This window comes from Dermochelys coriacea, chromosome 5, assembly GCF_009764565.3.
Source record: "Dermochelys coriacea isolate rDerCor1 chromosome 5, rDerCor1.pri.v4, whole genome shotgun sequence".
NCBI lineage: Eukaryota > Metazoa > Chordata > Testudines > Dermochelyidae > Dermochelys > Dermochelys coriacea.
In genome coordinates, this window is record NC_050072.1 from 58,662,864 (window position 1) to 58,680,224 (window position 17,361).

The 17,361-nt window shown below is 41.8% G+C and overlaps 1 protein-coding gene across 5 annotated transcripts in view; it reads right to left on the reverse strand.

Annotated features, from left to right (window-relative positions):
- Positions 1–17,351, reverse strand: part of CETN3 (centrin 3) — a 28,342-nt gene extending 10,991 nt beyond the window's left edge. For 2 of the 5 annotated variants that reach the window (XR_006281302.1, XR_006281303.1), the window contains exons 1-4: positions 17,167–17,344; positions 10,805–10,940; positions 7,045–7,159; positions 3,472–3,663 (exon numbers count right to left, since the gene is read on the reverse strand). Coding sequence is in view for 3 of the 5 variants with exons in the window: in XM_043514439.1 (XP_043370374.1) it covers positions 3,472–3,663; positions 7,045–7,159; positions 10,805–10,940; positions 17,167–17,183 (460 nt within the window). In the remaining 2 variants the exon portion in view is untranslated. Of the gene's footprint in view, positions 1–3,471; positions 3,664–7,044; positions 7,160–10,804; positions 10,941–17,166 lie in introns of all 5 variants that reach the window. The other 3 variants (XM_043514439.1, XM_038403710.2, XM_043514438.1) reach the window with 3 other exon arrangements.
- Positions 17,352–17,361: the final 10 nt, after the last annotated feature.

Sequence of the window (17,361 nt, forward strand, 5' to 3'; positions counted from 1 at the left end):
TCACAGTCATGATTTTTAGTAGTAGACCCATAGATCAGGGTTCGGGAACTGCATCCAACCCATTACTTAATTTCATCTGGCCTGCGGCAAGTCTCCATGCCGTGGGCTGGAAGCCCCGAGCCTTGGTGCCGCCACATGGGGCTGGAGCCGCAAGTGCTGGCTCACCCTGCTGTGGGGGGAGCTAGGGTTGCCAGGCCATTAAAAGTGTGGTTGGCTTTGCGCAGCTTCCTGGAAGTGGCCGGCATGCCCGGCCCCTAGGTGCAGGAATGATCAGGAAAGCTCCGCATGCTGTCCCAGCCCCCAACTCCGCAGCTCACATTGGCCGGGAACCTCGGCCAATGGGAGCTGGGAGGGAGAGGGGAGCAGGGGAGGCAGTGCAACGCTCAGAGCCGCCTGGCCGCGTCTCCACCAAGGGGGCCAGACGTGGCAGCCGCTTCCTGGAGCGGTGCAGAGCCAGGGAACCTGCCTTAGCACCCCAAACTCCCTGCCCCAGGTTGGAATCCCTCCCGAACCCAAACACCCTCCCAGACTCTGCACCCCGAACCTCCTGCCCCAGGTTGGAACTCCCTCCCAGAGCCCACATCCACTCACGCACCCCAACCCCCATCCCAGCCCAGAGCCCCCTCCTGTACCCCAAACCCCTCATCCCTGGTCCCACCCCAAAGCCCACACCCCCAGCTGGAACCCACACCAGCCCTTAGCCCACTCCAGCACTCCAAACCCCTTGGCCACAGCCCAGAGCCCCCGCCTGAACCCCAAGCTCCTCATCCCACAGCCCACACCTCCAGTGGAGCCCGCATCCCCTCTGATACCCCAACCCCCTGCCCTATCCTGCACCCTGAACCCCTCTTTTCTGGCCCCACCCCAGAGCCTGCACCCACAGGTGGAGCCCTCACTCCTTCCCACACTCCAACCTCCTGCCCCAGCCCAGTGAAAGTGAGTGAGGGTAGGGGAGCAAGCAACTGAGGGAGTGGGGCTGGAGTGAATGCGGGGCGGGGCTTCAGAGAAGGGACCTAACCTCATGGAAGGGGCAGGGCAGGGCAGGGCAGGGGACAGGGTAAGGGTGTTCGGTTTTGTGCAATTAGAAAGTTAGCAACTCTAGGGGAAGCCCTGAGCCTCTGCGCCATCCTGCGGGGCTGGAGCCACGAGTTCTGGCTTGCCACGCCGCAGGGGGAAACCCTGACCCTCTGCACCCCGCTTTCACCCCCTGGGGACTGTGTGTGGCCCACAATTGATTTTTTTCTGTAAGTCAATGGCCTCTGATAGAAAAAAAGGTTCCCCACCTCTGCAGTAGATCATCAAATAGCTAGGACTTAGCCTTCTTTTCAGTCTTACCAGATTCTACCTCATTGCCTGATATCAAAGTGTATCCATGCAGCTCAGCCACTAGGGTAGCGGTTCTCAAACTGTGGGTTGAGACCCCAAAGTGGATTGCAACCCCATTTTAATGGGGTCACCATGGCTGGCTTACACTTGCTGGGGCCCAGGGCCAAAGCCCAAGCCCGAGGGCTTCAGCCCTGAGCAACGGGGCTAAAGTTACAGACCCCTTTCCTGGGGCTGAAGCAGATGCAGAGGCAAACGTATGGAGAATTTTCTCCTTTACTTCTCTGCTGGAGCTTATGCTCAGCACATTGCTATTAAACGTGTTTGTACACTAGAAGCCCCTGAGAGGCTGCAGGAGACTGAATGCTGCTTGAAGCAGTATTAAGTTGTGATTTAGTGTAGTTGGAACTTGTGGGTTTCATATGCTATTCCACTCCTGGTCCCAAAATACCACAGAAACCTGATCTCATGAAGCTCCAGCACAGAAGCTGTTAGAGAGGAGAGGATGATGCCCTGGAGCTGCACTTCAACTGCCATTTCTGCTTTCCAAGGACAGAACCAGTAAATTTGGGTAGCCTCCGCTAATGGACGGGAAAGGGGACAAACTAGCACTGGTTGTAAGTGGACCTTTGTCCTAGCACAAAACAATACCTTTTTTGCATAAGAAGTTATGTAAAAAAGGTATTGTTTTGTGCTAGAACAAGAGGTGTTATTTCTATATTTATAGTGCATTTTAAAAATGATATTAGTTGTCAGTTTTAGATATTTTTTTCAGCAGGGAGAGTTGCAGTAAAGAAGAAAGATTTTGTTATACAGCCCAGATGTTTGGAGCTAAACAATGATTCATAGATTTCTTTTTTTTTTAGAATGAATCTTTAAGTGCAAGAAACAGCATCAGTTTGCTTTAGAGAACTGGAAGAAACATAAAACCTTACAGATAAACAATGTCATAGATAAATATTATGCTGTCAATCTCCCACATATATTCCTGCACTTGAATATCTAATGAGAAGAATGAATGGTTCTGTGGATAATAGGAAATGGAGACTTTCACTGCTTGATCATCGTTTTGAATTCAGAAATGTCAGCAGTGACCCAAAGTAGTTGCAACTCAGTAATCTTTGTGAAATAAATTGGTGGTCTCTATTCAATTCCTACTTACAAGGTGTCCATATAACAAAAAGTTACCATCACAACTGGCACCTTTGTTGGCAATGTCAGCAAAGAGGCCAAGGACTTAATATGCTTGCAGACTGAACTACTCTCTCAACCTTAGAAAACCTCTTTTCAAAAGAGCATTGAGGTCAACTGTGAAGGTGCTGACGGGAGGAAGAAGGAGGCTTGCACCTACAGCTGTGTGTGCTGTACCTATTGAGGATTTCAGCCTACAGCCCTATTAATGTAGCAAATTTTGAATACCAAATTCACTTAAACTTGAAGGACCTCACAGGATTTTTTTAATTACAGTCACCCTGTTTAAAGATGAAGATATTCCCAAAAGAAAGTATCTGATTAGAGTACCAAGCATTCTAACTGATGATGAAAACTACCTACCATTATCATCACTTGTTTCCTAGCAGTGGTAGCCATGTGATATGTTCACATATGGCTTGTTTAGGCAGAGATACTTAACTAACAGTCCTTCACTAACTCCTTAGTTGCTAATAGATATAGCAATTAATCCTATGGATAGCCTCTTCAGGGACATCCTTTGTGGTTTTCCTTCGGGATTTATCAATTTCACCATATTAAATTAAGTATTTCTTGATTTGTGTGGAAATGACTGCAGTGTAGTTCAATTCTAGAAATGGCATAATGAAGTTCCATGTTTGACTCAATTACTTTCAGCTTCAGCTGCACCTTAACTAGACTCTAATATACCTCAGTTGTATTGTAGTTACCGGTAATCATATTAAAACAAGAAAGAACCCAACTTAACTTCCAGGCCCCGAAATGTGTTTGCTGAGTTAGAAATGATTAAATAAATAATAGTAATCAATCTCTTATTTTGTCAATTGAGCAAATTTGTTCTGAAAGTCATTAAAAGGCAAACAAAGAATTTAACACTGACCATTTTACAGTCACTTCTCAAACCAGACAAAAACAACAAGGCAAGATGAGATTTGTTTTGTTCAGTTCAATACTTACTTTCTCCATCTCCATCTTTATCAAATTCTTCAATCATAGCCCGTAGTTCTTCATCTGACATGTTTTCACCCAGTTCTCTAGCAACACGGCGCAGGTTTCTCAAGCTTATTTTACCTGAGTCATCATCATCAAATAATTTGAATGCTTTGAGTATCTCTTCTTGTGGATCTCTGTCCAATATCCAGTCTGTCACTAATATAGGAAAAATAAGATACCATTTATTTCAAATATGGCAATTTCACAGTGTCCCAGCTCTACTTTCTAAGTTCAGTTAGTCCTTTTTTCCTAAGCTTCTGGTTTCTAAAACTATTTCACCTGTTCAAATTTCTCTTAGCTTTCAATCAGGCATTTTTAATTGACTATTAAAGTCTTAAACATTGGTATTTCTAGTTAGTTATAACAGTTTTTGTGCTATTGCACAGTTCCTAAGTTAAGATCTATTGAATACCCCAGACTCATCTTTGTTTCATGTCTTCTACTCAGTTTTAGCGTCAACACTAAATTTAGGATTGGGCTAGAAAGGAAGGCTGTCTTCAAGCACCGTCTCCTGTGAAGACAAGATGTCTGATTTGGATGTTAAATGTTTGCTGTATTACAATCAAAGCACCAGTTGGGGTACTGCATGGCTAGTCCAGCATTATTTCAAAGCAAAAAAAGGATCAGTTTGGAAGAGGAAACTTAGCCAATAGTTTCAGAGGACAGCTAAGCCAAGTCTCTTAAGCATTGTGCACTTCAGATTTGACAGCAACTGACATGATACATTCTTAGAAAGGATGCTTCAGGGAACCACTCTGAATATGCCTCTTTCTACTTTTTCTAGCAAAAGTGGCTTAATCATTGTCACTTCCCAATATCTACATTTTCAGGACATATTTTATAGACTAGAGCAGGGCTTCTCAAACTTCATTGCACCGTGACCCCAATTGCACTTCTGACAATAAAAATTACTACATGACTCCAGGAGCGGGGACTGATGCTGGAGCTGCCCAAGCCCCACTGCCCCAGGTGGTGGTGGGACAAATCCCAAGCCCCACTGCTCCAGGTGGGGTGGCCTCTAACCGGAGCCCCACCGCCAAGGGCTTCAGCCCTGGGTCCCAGCATGTATAAGTCAGCCTTGCCGAACCCATGAGAATGGGGTCCCGACCCACAGTTTGAGAACTTCTGAACTAGAGGAAGCCCCTGACCTGGAAGTATCAACAGTTCAGGAAAAATTCAGCTATTAAGAAGGTGCTCAGACACCAACACAGGGAGCATGGTATAAATACCTAGCTTAGATAGACAAGAATGATTCACAGTGATTTTCTTATTTATATGTTTATAAATATTCAGGGAGTGAAGAAGAGTTGTAAACTCAGGAAGACAATAAAAATAGAAATATAAAAGTTGAAGGTGGAGAGTCATTGGACATATACTTTTTAATAGCATTTTACACTTTCACTCCTGCATTTTTCTAGTTCAGTTCAATATGCTTATGCCTCATTTATTTATTTATAAAATTATTTAATTTATTTATTTATTACTTGTTTATCTTATTTCCTTCTATTTCCCCTGTATCTCTCTCTCTTTGTGGCATGTCCAGCTACAATAGAGGTTGAAAAGCAGTTTACCTTATTTGTGCTTTTGATATGTAGACCTTTCCCATAGCACCAGTCTGTAGGAGGCTAAGTGTACACAGCCATAGTCTCTTTGAAATTGGTGCTCTGGGAAAAGCTCTGATATACAGGATGTATAGATGTGATTGTGTTGCTTCTAAATTTTGTGGACTCCTCTTGATACTGAGAGAGAAGCAGTTGGGCACTAAAAAGCATGGGTATCTAAAAGAGAGGTATGATACAAACTGCAACAAGAATAAAATGGTGAGGGTAATTAACCATTTGAATAAGTTACCACAGGTTAGGGCACTTCCATCACTGGAAATTTTTAAATCAAGATTTGATGTTTTTCTAAAAGATATGCTCTAGTTCAAACAGGAATAAAGTCAGGGAAGTCCTATGGCCTGTGTTATACATGAGGTCGGACCAGATGATCACAATCGTTCCTTATGGCTTTGTAATCTATGAAAAAAGCCCTGACCTCCTAGGGCATTGAGGAGGCTTTTACTATATAAAGCAAGACACTAATCCAGGAAGGCTTAATCAATCTTGATTATTCTCTTTATCACATCCATTTGTCAGTCCTATAGCAGAGAAAAGCAAGACAAAATAATCTGTTGCATCAAAATATTTTGCTAGTAATTGCTTCACCCATTTCTGGAACCAACAGAGAAAATATCTTCACACTCTTTGTACTTGCTAAGTCTTGTATTACAGGACTTGCTATTTACAACTTTCAACAAGCCATTATAAATACTTCCCCCCCTGCTGGGGCTTACAGAACCATTTAGAACTTGCTATTGTTTGTAGATGGAATGAACTGTCTGGTTTAGTGAACTTGACAGGAAAAAATTAGATCTAAGCTCACAAATTTATTGTGGCTCTGCTGCAAAATTTGAGTTTATTGATTTAGCTTTAAAATAATTATGTATGTATAGAGGCATTACATTATTTGAATCATCTTAGTTGTCTTTGACCATACCAAATTTAGATTTACTTATCCAAAGAGCACTCCAAAAAATTAATTGAAAAATATTATCCTAAAAGATGGAAGATACAAAATATATATAAATGTCAGAGGGTTCTTGACTTTATAAACCATAACAAAATATATAATAGTTTATTCATTTTGTTTTTATATGGTTCATTCCTATGTTTTAGCTAATAAACAACTTGCGGTATACTAGTGAAGATGATTAAAGTGCATTTCTTCCCTTCTAATTTATATCAAAGAAAACAAAATGTGGCTCAAGTAATTTTACTGTGCTGTATATTCCTGTACCTCACATTCCTTCAGTCATTCCAGTTGGTTCAGCTAGATGAAGTATCCCATACCAGTAAAGGAGAAAGAGCCAAGTCATTTTCACCAGAGCTGAAACTGACTCAAAGTTTGGAAATGAGTTCAGACAAGAGTATCACCTTCCTACTTTGTATGTGGTTCTGTCCAGCTGAGCTGCCTCATGGCCACTCAAAGCAGGAATAGGGACAGAAGAATAGAAATTGGTTGAACATAAAGGATAAGAGAGGAAAAACAGAAAGCATATACATAAGAAAAAAGAGAAATTCCATCTCACCAGAAGCAGCACCTGTCAATCAGACAAGAAGTACTTCCTCCAGAAAAATCACTTTTCATATGTAGATGCAGTACAAAGAGTACGGAGGCCTGAATCAATTTAGCTAAGTTAAGAAAAATGCAAAAAGTCCCAAAACCATAGCAGAGAGAGAAAGTACGCATGCGCACAATAAAGTGTTTTTTTAACATTTCCTTTTGGTAGATGGGGGAACCTAGGGTCAAAGTCTATTAAACCAAACATCTTCCATTAAGATCTCTTCCCACCCGTCTTAAATCAACTGCAATGATAGTACTGAACACGAGAGTTACAAACTGACTGGTCACCCACACACCTCATTTGGAACCAGAAGTATGCAATCAGGCAGCAGCAGAGGAAAAGAAAACCAACCTTTCAATATGTATACATACCAACTTCATTAAAATCTTCAAAGGTGATTTTGCCTGTTGCATCTCTATCATAATCTTTAAGTATTTTTAGCACATCAGCTTTTTTTACATCAAAACCCAAGGCTCTCATTGCCACCTTTTGGAATAAAACAGAAGTAAAACAATATACCACCTTCAAAATATAGATCAGATAGCTTCTCTTTTTACCTAAGTTAGTACCTTATTATCCAAGATAAAATGTTGGTAATTGGAGAAAGGAACACTTTAATACATACAATCATAAATAAACCATCTTTGGTTACAAAGAGGTATCTCAAAAGTAGTACAGTACTTATAAAAAGGCCACAAAGTGAAGTCAAGACATGTAAAATTTCATGCTTTCCAAGATTTTATAAGATGTGCCGAATACTTCTAGTAGGCAAGCAGATTTTTTCCCTTAATTTACAAAAAACAACTCTTAATCCTCTTAAGAGGGAAATGTTACATAAAGCTATAAATTTTACAGGGGAACTGTGCTCTTTATTTCAACTGTGAACATTTGTAGTTACCCGTCTACAGCTAAATTAAGAACCTTGGCATCACTCTAAAATCACACTTGTCAAATCCATTCCCACTATATACACATCCAAATTCCACTGCAGATAAGGTTATACAGGAAAGGGAGCTACTCTGTCTTATATGGCTCTGTTCTCCAACTGTCTCATCTTCAGGGAAATCTGAAGGGAAAAGCTCAGACTTACAGATGGAAGCAGGGCTGGGGAATTTTGAGGGGAGACTGGGTGAGGAAAGTGGTCAGTGGAAGCATGTGACTAAAAGAACCAGGCAGAGGAAAAGACGGGCTAGTGAAGGAGAAATAGAGCTTAGGAACAGGTTTGCAGAGTTGGCAAGGTAGTTGCTGAAGGTGGAAGGGCAAGGAAACTGCATGATCATGGGAGACTTTAATTTTCCAGATATAGAGTGGAGGACTAGTGCTAGTAATAATAATAGGGCTCAGATTTTCCTAGATGCAATAGCTGATGGATTCCTTCATCAAGTAGTTGCTGAACCGACTAGAGGGGATGCCATTTTAGATTTGGTTTTGGTGAGTACTGAGGACCTCATAGAAGAAATGGTTGTAGGGGATAATCTTGGTTTAAGTGATCATGAGCTAATTCAGTTCAAACGGAACGGAAGGATTAAACAAAAATAAATCTGCAACTAGGGTTTTTGATTTCAAAAGGGCTGACTTTCAAAAATTAAGGAAATTAGTTAGGGAAGTGGATTGGACTGAAGAACTTATGGATCTAAAGGTAGAGGAGGCCTGGGATTACTTTAAATCAAAGCTGCAGAAGTTATCGGAAGCCTGTATCCCAAGAAAGGGGAAAAAATTCATAGGCAGGAGTTGTACATCAAGCTGGATGAGCAAGCATCTTAGAGAGGTGATTAAGAAGAAGCAGAAAGCATACAGGGAGTGGAAGATGGGAGGGATCAGCAAGGAAAGCTACCTAATTGAGGTCAGAACATGTAGGGATCAAGTGAGAGAGGCTAAAAGTCGAGTAGAGTTGGAGCTTGCAAAGGGAATTAAAACCAATAGTAAAAGGTTCTATAGCCATATAAATAAGAAGAAAACTAAGAAGGAAGAAGTGGGGCCGCTAAACACTGAGGATGGAGTGGAGGTTAAAGATAATCTAGGCATGGCCCAATATCTAAACAAATACTTTGCCTCAGTCTTTAATAAGGCTAAAGAGGATCTTAGGAATAATGGTAGCATGACAAATGGGAATGAGGATATGGAGGTAGATATTACCATATCTGAGGTAGTAGCGAAACTCAAACAGCTTAATGGGACTAAATCGGGGGGCCCAGATAATCTTCATCCAAGAATATTAAAAAAATTGGCACCTGAAATTGCAAGCCCATTAGCACGAATTTTTAATGAATCTGTAAACTCAGGAGTTGTACCGAATGATTGGAGAATTGCTAATATAGTTCCTATTTTTAAGAAAGGAAAAAAAAGTGATCCGGGTAACTACAGGCCAGTTTGCATACTACAGATGTCAAGCTAGGTCCTGGAAAAAAACTTTGAAGGAGAAATTAGTTAATGACATTAAAGTCAATGGTAAATGGGACAAAATACAACATGGTTTTACAAAAGGTAGATTGTGCCAAACCAACCTGATCTCCTTCTTTGAGAAAGGAACAGATTTTTTAGACAAAGGAAATGCAGTGGATCTAATTTACCTAGATTTCAGTAAGGCATTTGATACCGTGCCACATGGGGAATTAATAGTTAAATTGGAAAAGATGGGGATCAATATGAACATCAAGAGGTGGATAAGGAATTGGTTAAAGGGGAGACTGCAACGAGTCCTAATGAAAGGCGAACTGTCAGGTTGGAGGGAGGTTACCAGTGGAGTTCCTCAGGGATCGGTTTTGGGACCAATCTTATTTAATCTTTTTGTTACTGACCTTGGCACAAAAAGTGGGAGTGTGCTAATAAATGTTTTGCAGATGATACAAAGCTGGGAGGTATTGCCAATTCAGAGAAGGATCGGGATATTATACAGGAGGATCTGGATGACTTTGTAAACTGGAGTAATAGTAATAGGATGAAATTTAATAGTGAGAAGTGTAAGGTTATGCATTTAGGGATTAATAACAAGAATTTTAGTTATAAGCTGGGGACGCATCAATTAGAAGTAACGGAAGAGGAGAAGGACCTTGGAGTATTGGTTGACCATAGGATGACTATGAGCCGCCAATGTGATATGGCTGTGAAAAAAGCTAATGCGGTTTTGGGATGCATCAGCAGAGGTATTTCCAGTAGGGATAAGGAGGTTTTAACAGCGTTATATAAGGCACTAGTGAGACCTCACCTGAAATACTGTGTGCAGTTCTGGTCTCCCATGTTTAAAAAGGATGAATTCAAACTGGAGCAGTTAAGGACTACTAGGATGATCCGAGGAATGAAAACTTGTCTTATGAAAGGAGACTTAAGGAGTTTGGCTTGTTTAGATATGGTTAGGGAGATATGATTGCTCTCTATAAATATATCAGAGGGATAAATACAGGAGAGGAAGAGGAATTATTTAAGCTCAGCACCAATGTGGACATAAGAACAAATGGGTATAAACTGGCCACCAGGAAGTTTAGACTTGAAATTAGACGAAGGTTTCTAACCATCAGAGGAGTGAAGTTTTGGAATAGCCTTTCAAGGGAAGCAGTGGGGGCAAAAGATCTATCTGGCTTTAAGATTCTACTCGATAAGTTTATGGAGGAGATGGTATGATCGGATAATGGGATTTTGGTAATTAATTGATCTTTAAATATTCAGGGTAAATAGGCCTAATCCCCTGAGATGGGATATTAGATGGATGGGATCTGAGTTACCCATGCTACAGAGGAAGGTTTTTCGCCTTCCTCTGTAGCATGGGGCACAGGTCACTTGTGGGAGGCTTCTCTGCTCGCTCCTTAAAGTCTTTATACCACGATTTGAGGACTTCAATAGCTCAGACATAGGTGAGGTTTTTCATAGGAGTGGGTGGGTGAGATTCTGTGGCCTGCGTTGTGCAGGAGGTCGGACTAGATGATCAGAATAGTCCCTTCTGACCTTAGTATCTATGAATCTATAAAATCCTGCCACTTTTGAAATATAACCACTCCTTCACCAGTGCAGGAGCTCTTGGATGCTGAACACTCCTGAAAATAAGGCCAATTTATTTACGTTTCTAAATGTGGGCTGAGCTCTTTCAGAAATATAGCCGATCAAAAATTAAGTGAAAAAAAACAAAACAAAAGTTACCTTTAATTCGTGATAATCTATTGCTTTATCTTTGTCTGTGTCAAACAACTCAAAAGCATCTTTAATTTCTTGCTTCTGTTCTTCAGTCAGTTCTCTTCTTTTCTTCCTTTTGGTTTTGTCTACTGCAAGATCATTCCTACAAGTTAAAAAAAATAAAGCTCATAATAATAATAATAAATAATAATAATAATAGGATTTATCATCTTCAAAGCACTTTACAAATGTAAACAATACAACAACATATCTGGGAGGTAGGTAGATATTCTACCTATTTTGCACAGAAGAAAAATGAGGAAGAGAGGTTCAAGTGACCAAACCCAAAGAGGGACTCCATGGCACAGCCAGGATTATTTATTTATACAGAGTTGTAATATAGTATATAGGACATACCTCTAGGCACGCTAACTTTAAATTAAATACATATAGTATCAAAATCCACACATTTAATGATTTACCTATACAGCTCCATATAACTTTTCCCACCAACACAATAATAATCATAATCACTCCACATCTGACTACCCCAAATCCCTCATTTTAACTCCTCCCAAATGCCCAAGAGAAATAAATCAGGAAGGTTTTACTAAGTGTCTGGAGTACTGATAAATCTGGCAAACCAAGTGGGACAGTGAACTCCAGATCGGAATACCCCTCATGGAAAATACCTAGTCGGTAGCCCCTCCCATTTAAACCAGGAATGCCTCACGTGATCATAGATGTGTGTTTTCACACAGCTAGAGGGGCAGTTTCTCGGGTAACAAGATCTCAGACCAATTCTTTAAATTTATTTAGATTTATAAAAGATACCTACTCTACATTCTGGGTGCCCTTACAGCTATTAAAATTACAACATCATTAATAAACAAACTGTCATAAAACTTCACTTGCACAATGCTCCAAACAGCAAATAATGCTCCAAAGAAACACAAATTCAGCAATTTACAGGTTAAAAACTTTAAAATCCTAAACTCCGCTAGAAAGGCAACAAGCAGATAGTGAAAATGGAAAAAGAAAAGGAGTACTTGTGGCACCTTAGAGACTAACAAATTTATTAGAGCATAAGCTTTCGTGAGCTACAGCATCCGATGAAGTGAGCTGTAGCTCACGAAAGCTTATGCTCTAATAAATTTGTTAGTCTCTAAGGTGCCACAAGTACTCCTTTTCTTTTTGCGAATACAGACTAACATGGCTGCTACTCTGAAACCAGTGAAAATGGAGCACGTTTCATAAGTGTAAGCTGAAAAACTGTATGCAGTTCAAACCCATTCTGCATTAGCTTCATCTTTGTAATGGTCTCAGTTTGTAGCACTAGTAGAGTGTATTACAGTAGTATAGTCTTGTGGTGACAAAGGCAGCCAACATGGAAAAAAAAAATCACGAGTCACAGTTACTCCCTAAATATCTAGGAGAAGGCCAGGAACTAAGATGCCTGAACTACAAATACATTACCAATGGCAGCCCATTCGCTCAAATAAGGATGCAGACCCCCCCCCCCCCAAATAAATTAGCTCTTTTTAACTCTTCTGGTTGTAACCCCCAACTTTCCAATGTTACTTCAAACTTTCCTGTTTTCAGCCAGTTAGGTCTTGTCAAAGCTTCACCTCAAGAAGAAAATGGGTCATTTGTTCCACTATACTGGCAGGGTCAGAAAGGGCATAAGGATACACAGAAGTGGATCTCATCAGCATAGCCCATCACTATTCACCAATCCTTGTAGTCTCAAAGCCACATGAAAAAAGGGATGACATTCTTATGTGCCCCTACAAGTAATTTCTCAAAACTATCAGCTGAGATGTTTCACAAGAAGAGACTCCATCCCTACTCCCTCCAGCTAGGGTTCACATACTGGTTAATATCTCATGGTCAATGGCATCAAAGGCAGCTGACAGAGTCCTTATGATACAGTACCACTCGGACACCTCAAAACAGAAAGCCAAAATGGCATTAAGCAATAACTGAAAACAAGACAATGCACCAAGAGCTGCTAACAGAGTACTAAGGGACCTCAAGTAAAGTTGCTGAAGGATAACATTTTTAAAGGTACCTTAACTTATGTAAAATCAATCAAAGCATAGAGGCAGCATTTGGTCTAGGTGATAGGGCAGTGGCCTGACGATCAGAAAACCCAGATTCAAATCCTGCCTCTAACTATTAACCTGCTGTGTAAGCTTAACAAGTCACTCTACCTTTGTGTACATTTTTTCCTCCCACCTTTTGTCTATCATTTCCCTCCAAGGCAGGGACGAGTGCTCTCTCTCTCTCTCTCTCTCCACAGTTGTACAGTGCCCAGCACAACGGGACTCCTATCTTCGCTGGAGCATCTAAGACCCTACTGCACTATAAATAATAATGCTAAAAGGATATCTTTAGGCACAGTGCTGAGGTGCCCCACAGCAATAGCTAAGGACATCCTAGAAAAAAAAAAAAATCAAGGCGGCCAAAGTCTCCAAGTAAATTAAGGTAGCTTCTAAGCACGATCAAAAAGGCACCCCTTTTTCTGAACATACAACATTCCCACAAACATCAGGAGAAAGCCACTACATGATGAAAATCACAGAAAGGAAAAAACAGAAATAAAAGGATTCCTGAAACAACACACAGATGAATTGAAGTGGAGAGATGGAGTAATGATGCAGACCATGAGGAAACTGAAATGATGCAGACCATGAGGAAAGCGTTTTTGCTAACTGTGGTCAAAAATGAAGTGATTGGAACATTTTGATGGGCTGCAAATGTAGGTTCAAACAGCATACAACCTCTGGCCACTACAGCTACCCTTAATGGCCAAAAGCCTTGTTTACACTAGAATACTGTTCCTAAATATTTTCCACTGTTGCTATCTTCTGTTCAGTTCCTTAAGAGGTAGCAATGATGGGAGCACAAGTTTAGACAGCAATGCACACAGCTATCAGCGCTTTGCCTACATGACTTCTCCCCAAATCACTACCACATACAGAGCTGAGATATCGGTGCCAGTACCAATGGTGGGAAATTTTAGGAAATATATCCTATTGTAAACAAGGCCTTGCACTAGCAAGCTGAGGTCCAGGGGTGAGAATGCTAGTAGTTAGTATCTATAAATTGAAATTTCTAATAGAGTTAGATAATTAGATTTAGATAATTTAGATAAACAGCATGTACAAAAGATTTATTTAAAAAAAATCCTTTAAAACACACACATTAAGGCTTTTTCTGCTCCCCTGCACATTTTTAAAGAAAATATTTGCAAATATTGTGCAAGCACATCTCTCTTTCTCTTGGCATGTGAGACAAGATGAAGTTCTTGAGAAATATGGATACAGTACATTGTATAGCATGCATGTAGGGAGTGAGAGCTGCGTGGATGTTGTGAACACGATAGTGGCTGGTGGCTATTGCTGAATCATCAATAGCGTGGAACTGGAAGCATGTGCACACACAAGATGTGCATAAAGGGTCAGCTGGTGCATGTGCAAGGAGTGGTTGTTGTATGCTGGGGATGCGTGTGCTAGAACAGTAAGGCTATTTGGATGATAAAGGATTATGGGAGTGTGTAGATAGATTCCCTAGTGATTACCGTATAGTGCGTTCACAAGAATATTTGTTAAAGGGAAAAGGTGTTGATTCAGAATAAGGGGTGCAGGTGCTGTTTAGATATAGAGGATTGTTTGCTAAGGTGAACCGAGTGCAGTTTGAAGATACTGATGGATAACCCCAGGGAAATTTGCTTGGAGGGTAATCTGTTTAGAATGGGAATGTCAGGTTGTGCACAGGGATGTTTGCTTTGGTAGTCTTCAAGCTATGAGGTATTGTTACTCTCTGTATATACACAAACTCACTGGGGTGTTATTGAAGACATGGATGTGCAAGGTGTTTGGTTAGAAAGTGTTTGTTCAGGATAAAGGTGTTAGTTTGCAGTAAGAATGCTGGATTGCAGATGAGGGTATTCACTCAGGTTGTTGCTGCATGTGAGGTGTTTCTTTGCAAGGGGAGTTGGCTGTGAGGACTGCTGGTGTTGGGATGCATGCGTGTGTATGCATTGGTGGTTGCTCAATGAGGGCTACTGACATTATGCTAGAGCAGTGGTTCTCAAACTTTTGTACTGGTGCCCCTTTCACATAGCAAGCCTCTGAGTGTGACCCCCCCGCCACGTTTATAAATTAAAAATACTTATTAATATATTTAACACCATTATAAATGCTGGATGCAAAGTGGGGTTTGGGTGGAGGCTGACAGCTCGTGACTCCCCATGTAATAACCTCACAGCCCCCTAAGGGGTCCTGACCCCCAGTTTGAGAACCCTTGTGCTAGAGGACTGTTACTGAATGAGTAGGTGGGACAGTTGTCTGTGACGGGTGTTTACTGGGTACTTGTTTACTGCATACTCTTACAGAAATTGCTTCTCTTCATCCCCTAGAAAAAGGGCAGAAAATTCTGATGGATGACAGAGTACCCTATCAGAAATTGCTTGCCTTCACCTTTCCTCACCCCAATTACTTTGTCAGTAACACCAGCCTAGACAACTCTTTGCTTCTCACACAAACATTTCCATGCTTTTTTCCATGGTGACCTTCTACTCTCACCGAAATGCTAGATCTCTTCTAATTATATATTACATATACTGCAGTAGTATCTAGGAGCCCATTATGCACCAGCATCCTATTGGGCTTGGCATTGTACAACAGCACAAAAAGTCCCTAGCTCAAAGCATTTATACTTGGGATTCAGTCATCAGCAACCAGCCAATGGTGTAGCTGTACCAGTGCAAACATAAAGCGTATAAAAGAAAAACTAAGGCTTGCACCAGCTGAACCCACCTTGCACTCTTGTTATCCCTAGCTGGTGAAGAGTTTATGTAGGGGACCATTCCAGCCATTGAAATTTTGTGCATTCCAGCCTCTGTAATTTATGAAAGGGCTAAAACAGCCCTCAGTTAGCTACAGAATGGGGACTTGGAAAAGTAGTTTAGATCCACCCTTCATAGAGTCTACTCTAAGACCAAAAGGGACCACTGTGATCATTTAGTCTGGCGTCTTGTATTATCACAAGCCATAGAACTTTCACAAAGTAATTCTTAGATCATCTATTTTATGGAAAAGATCCACACTTGATTTAAAGTTTGTCAGTGATGAAATATCCACCATGAGTCTTGAAAAATTGTTCCATCTTCACCCACTTCTTCAACTGTAGGGATGAAGTTCACATTTTTAAAAAATCTTAAATAAATTAGATACCTTTTAAGCTCTTTGGAGACAGTACTGTCTACCCAAGTGTTTGTTTAATGCTTAGCACAATAGAAATTTGATCCTGAAAAGGGCCTTAGTACAATACTGAAATGCAAATAAAATTACTAGAGCCACCTTCCCCTCCCATTCTGCAGGTGCACTGAGTACATACTCAGTACATCTGAAGATTGGAAACCAGGAGCATCCATGTATTGGTTTATACAGACAGAAAGCAGGATTTGGCCAGATATGTGCTTTATAAAGCTCTAATCACATGTATACCATTATTTACTGTACTGATAGTATGCGACATGCAACAGGAAAGATGATGTCTTAACGCTAGATTCTGAAATCTTATTTATTTTTGATGCTCTAGCTGCTCTCACAAGCAAAACAAACTTATTGAAAGCCACTGCAAAGTTATCATTATTTAAAACTAAAGGTCTGTTTTAATAAATGACATTTCTGAAGCAAAACTGATCCAAAAAAACCCTGAACTTTATGGGTCTCGCACATACACATGGCAACAGCCCTTACTAAAGAACAGTCAGTACAGATTAACCAAAGCGTTAAGGCCCCATCTGTGCAAGGGGTCCGCACTGATCCTGTGGAAGGATCACCCAGAGCCTACACAAGTCCTCCTTTTCTTTTTGCGAATACAGACTAACACGGCTGCTACTCTGAAACCTGTAAATACTTTAGCTAATCCTAATGACTATTGCTCGGTGAGGGCTCCCGTCACAGGCAGACCGGGGGGACGGACACAGTCAGCGTGCAGGAGAGCTGTAGGTCACCGAGGGGCTGCTGCGATGCTCTGTGCCAGACGCTCCCCACGGCCTCACGCCTCCGCTCGGCATCCAGCAGGACACCGGGCCTTTTTGCTTCCTCGAAACCGGCAGGAGTCCTGCTAAGCGCTAAACCCGTGTCCTGCCGGAGGGGAAGGGCCCCGACACAAGGGTAGGTTGCGGCAGGCAGCTACTGGCGGCAAAGCAAAGAGCTGGGATACATGGGCCCCAAGCTGCCTTGCTCCCCGCCCCGGGCCCGCGCCCGCCCATGGGGTAGTAGCCCTTGAAGGGAGCGGCCTCAGCAAGCGCGCTCGGTCCCCGCGGGGTCACAGCCTAGGTTCAGACCCCGGCGCCTCGCTCCATCCATACCGACCTCAAGGCCAAACTCATGGTCGCGTCCCCAACCCCCGGCTAGACCGGGCTGAGCCGCACTGAGCTTCCCCGCCGCCGCCGCCGCCGCTCCAGCTTCCCCTTGGAAACGCGATACAATGCAGGCACCAATAGCCAGGCTTCTCGCTTCCGCCAATCTAAGTGGTTGAGCAACAACCGCCTCCCACCCACCTGCCTG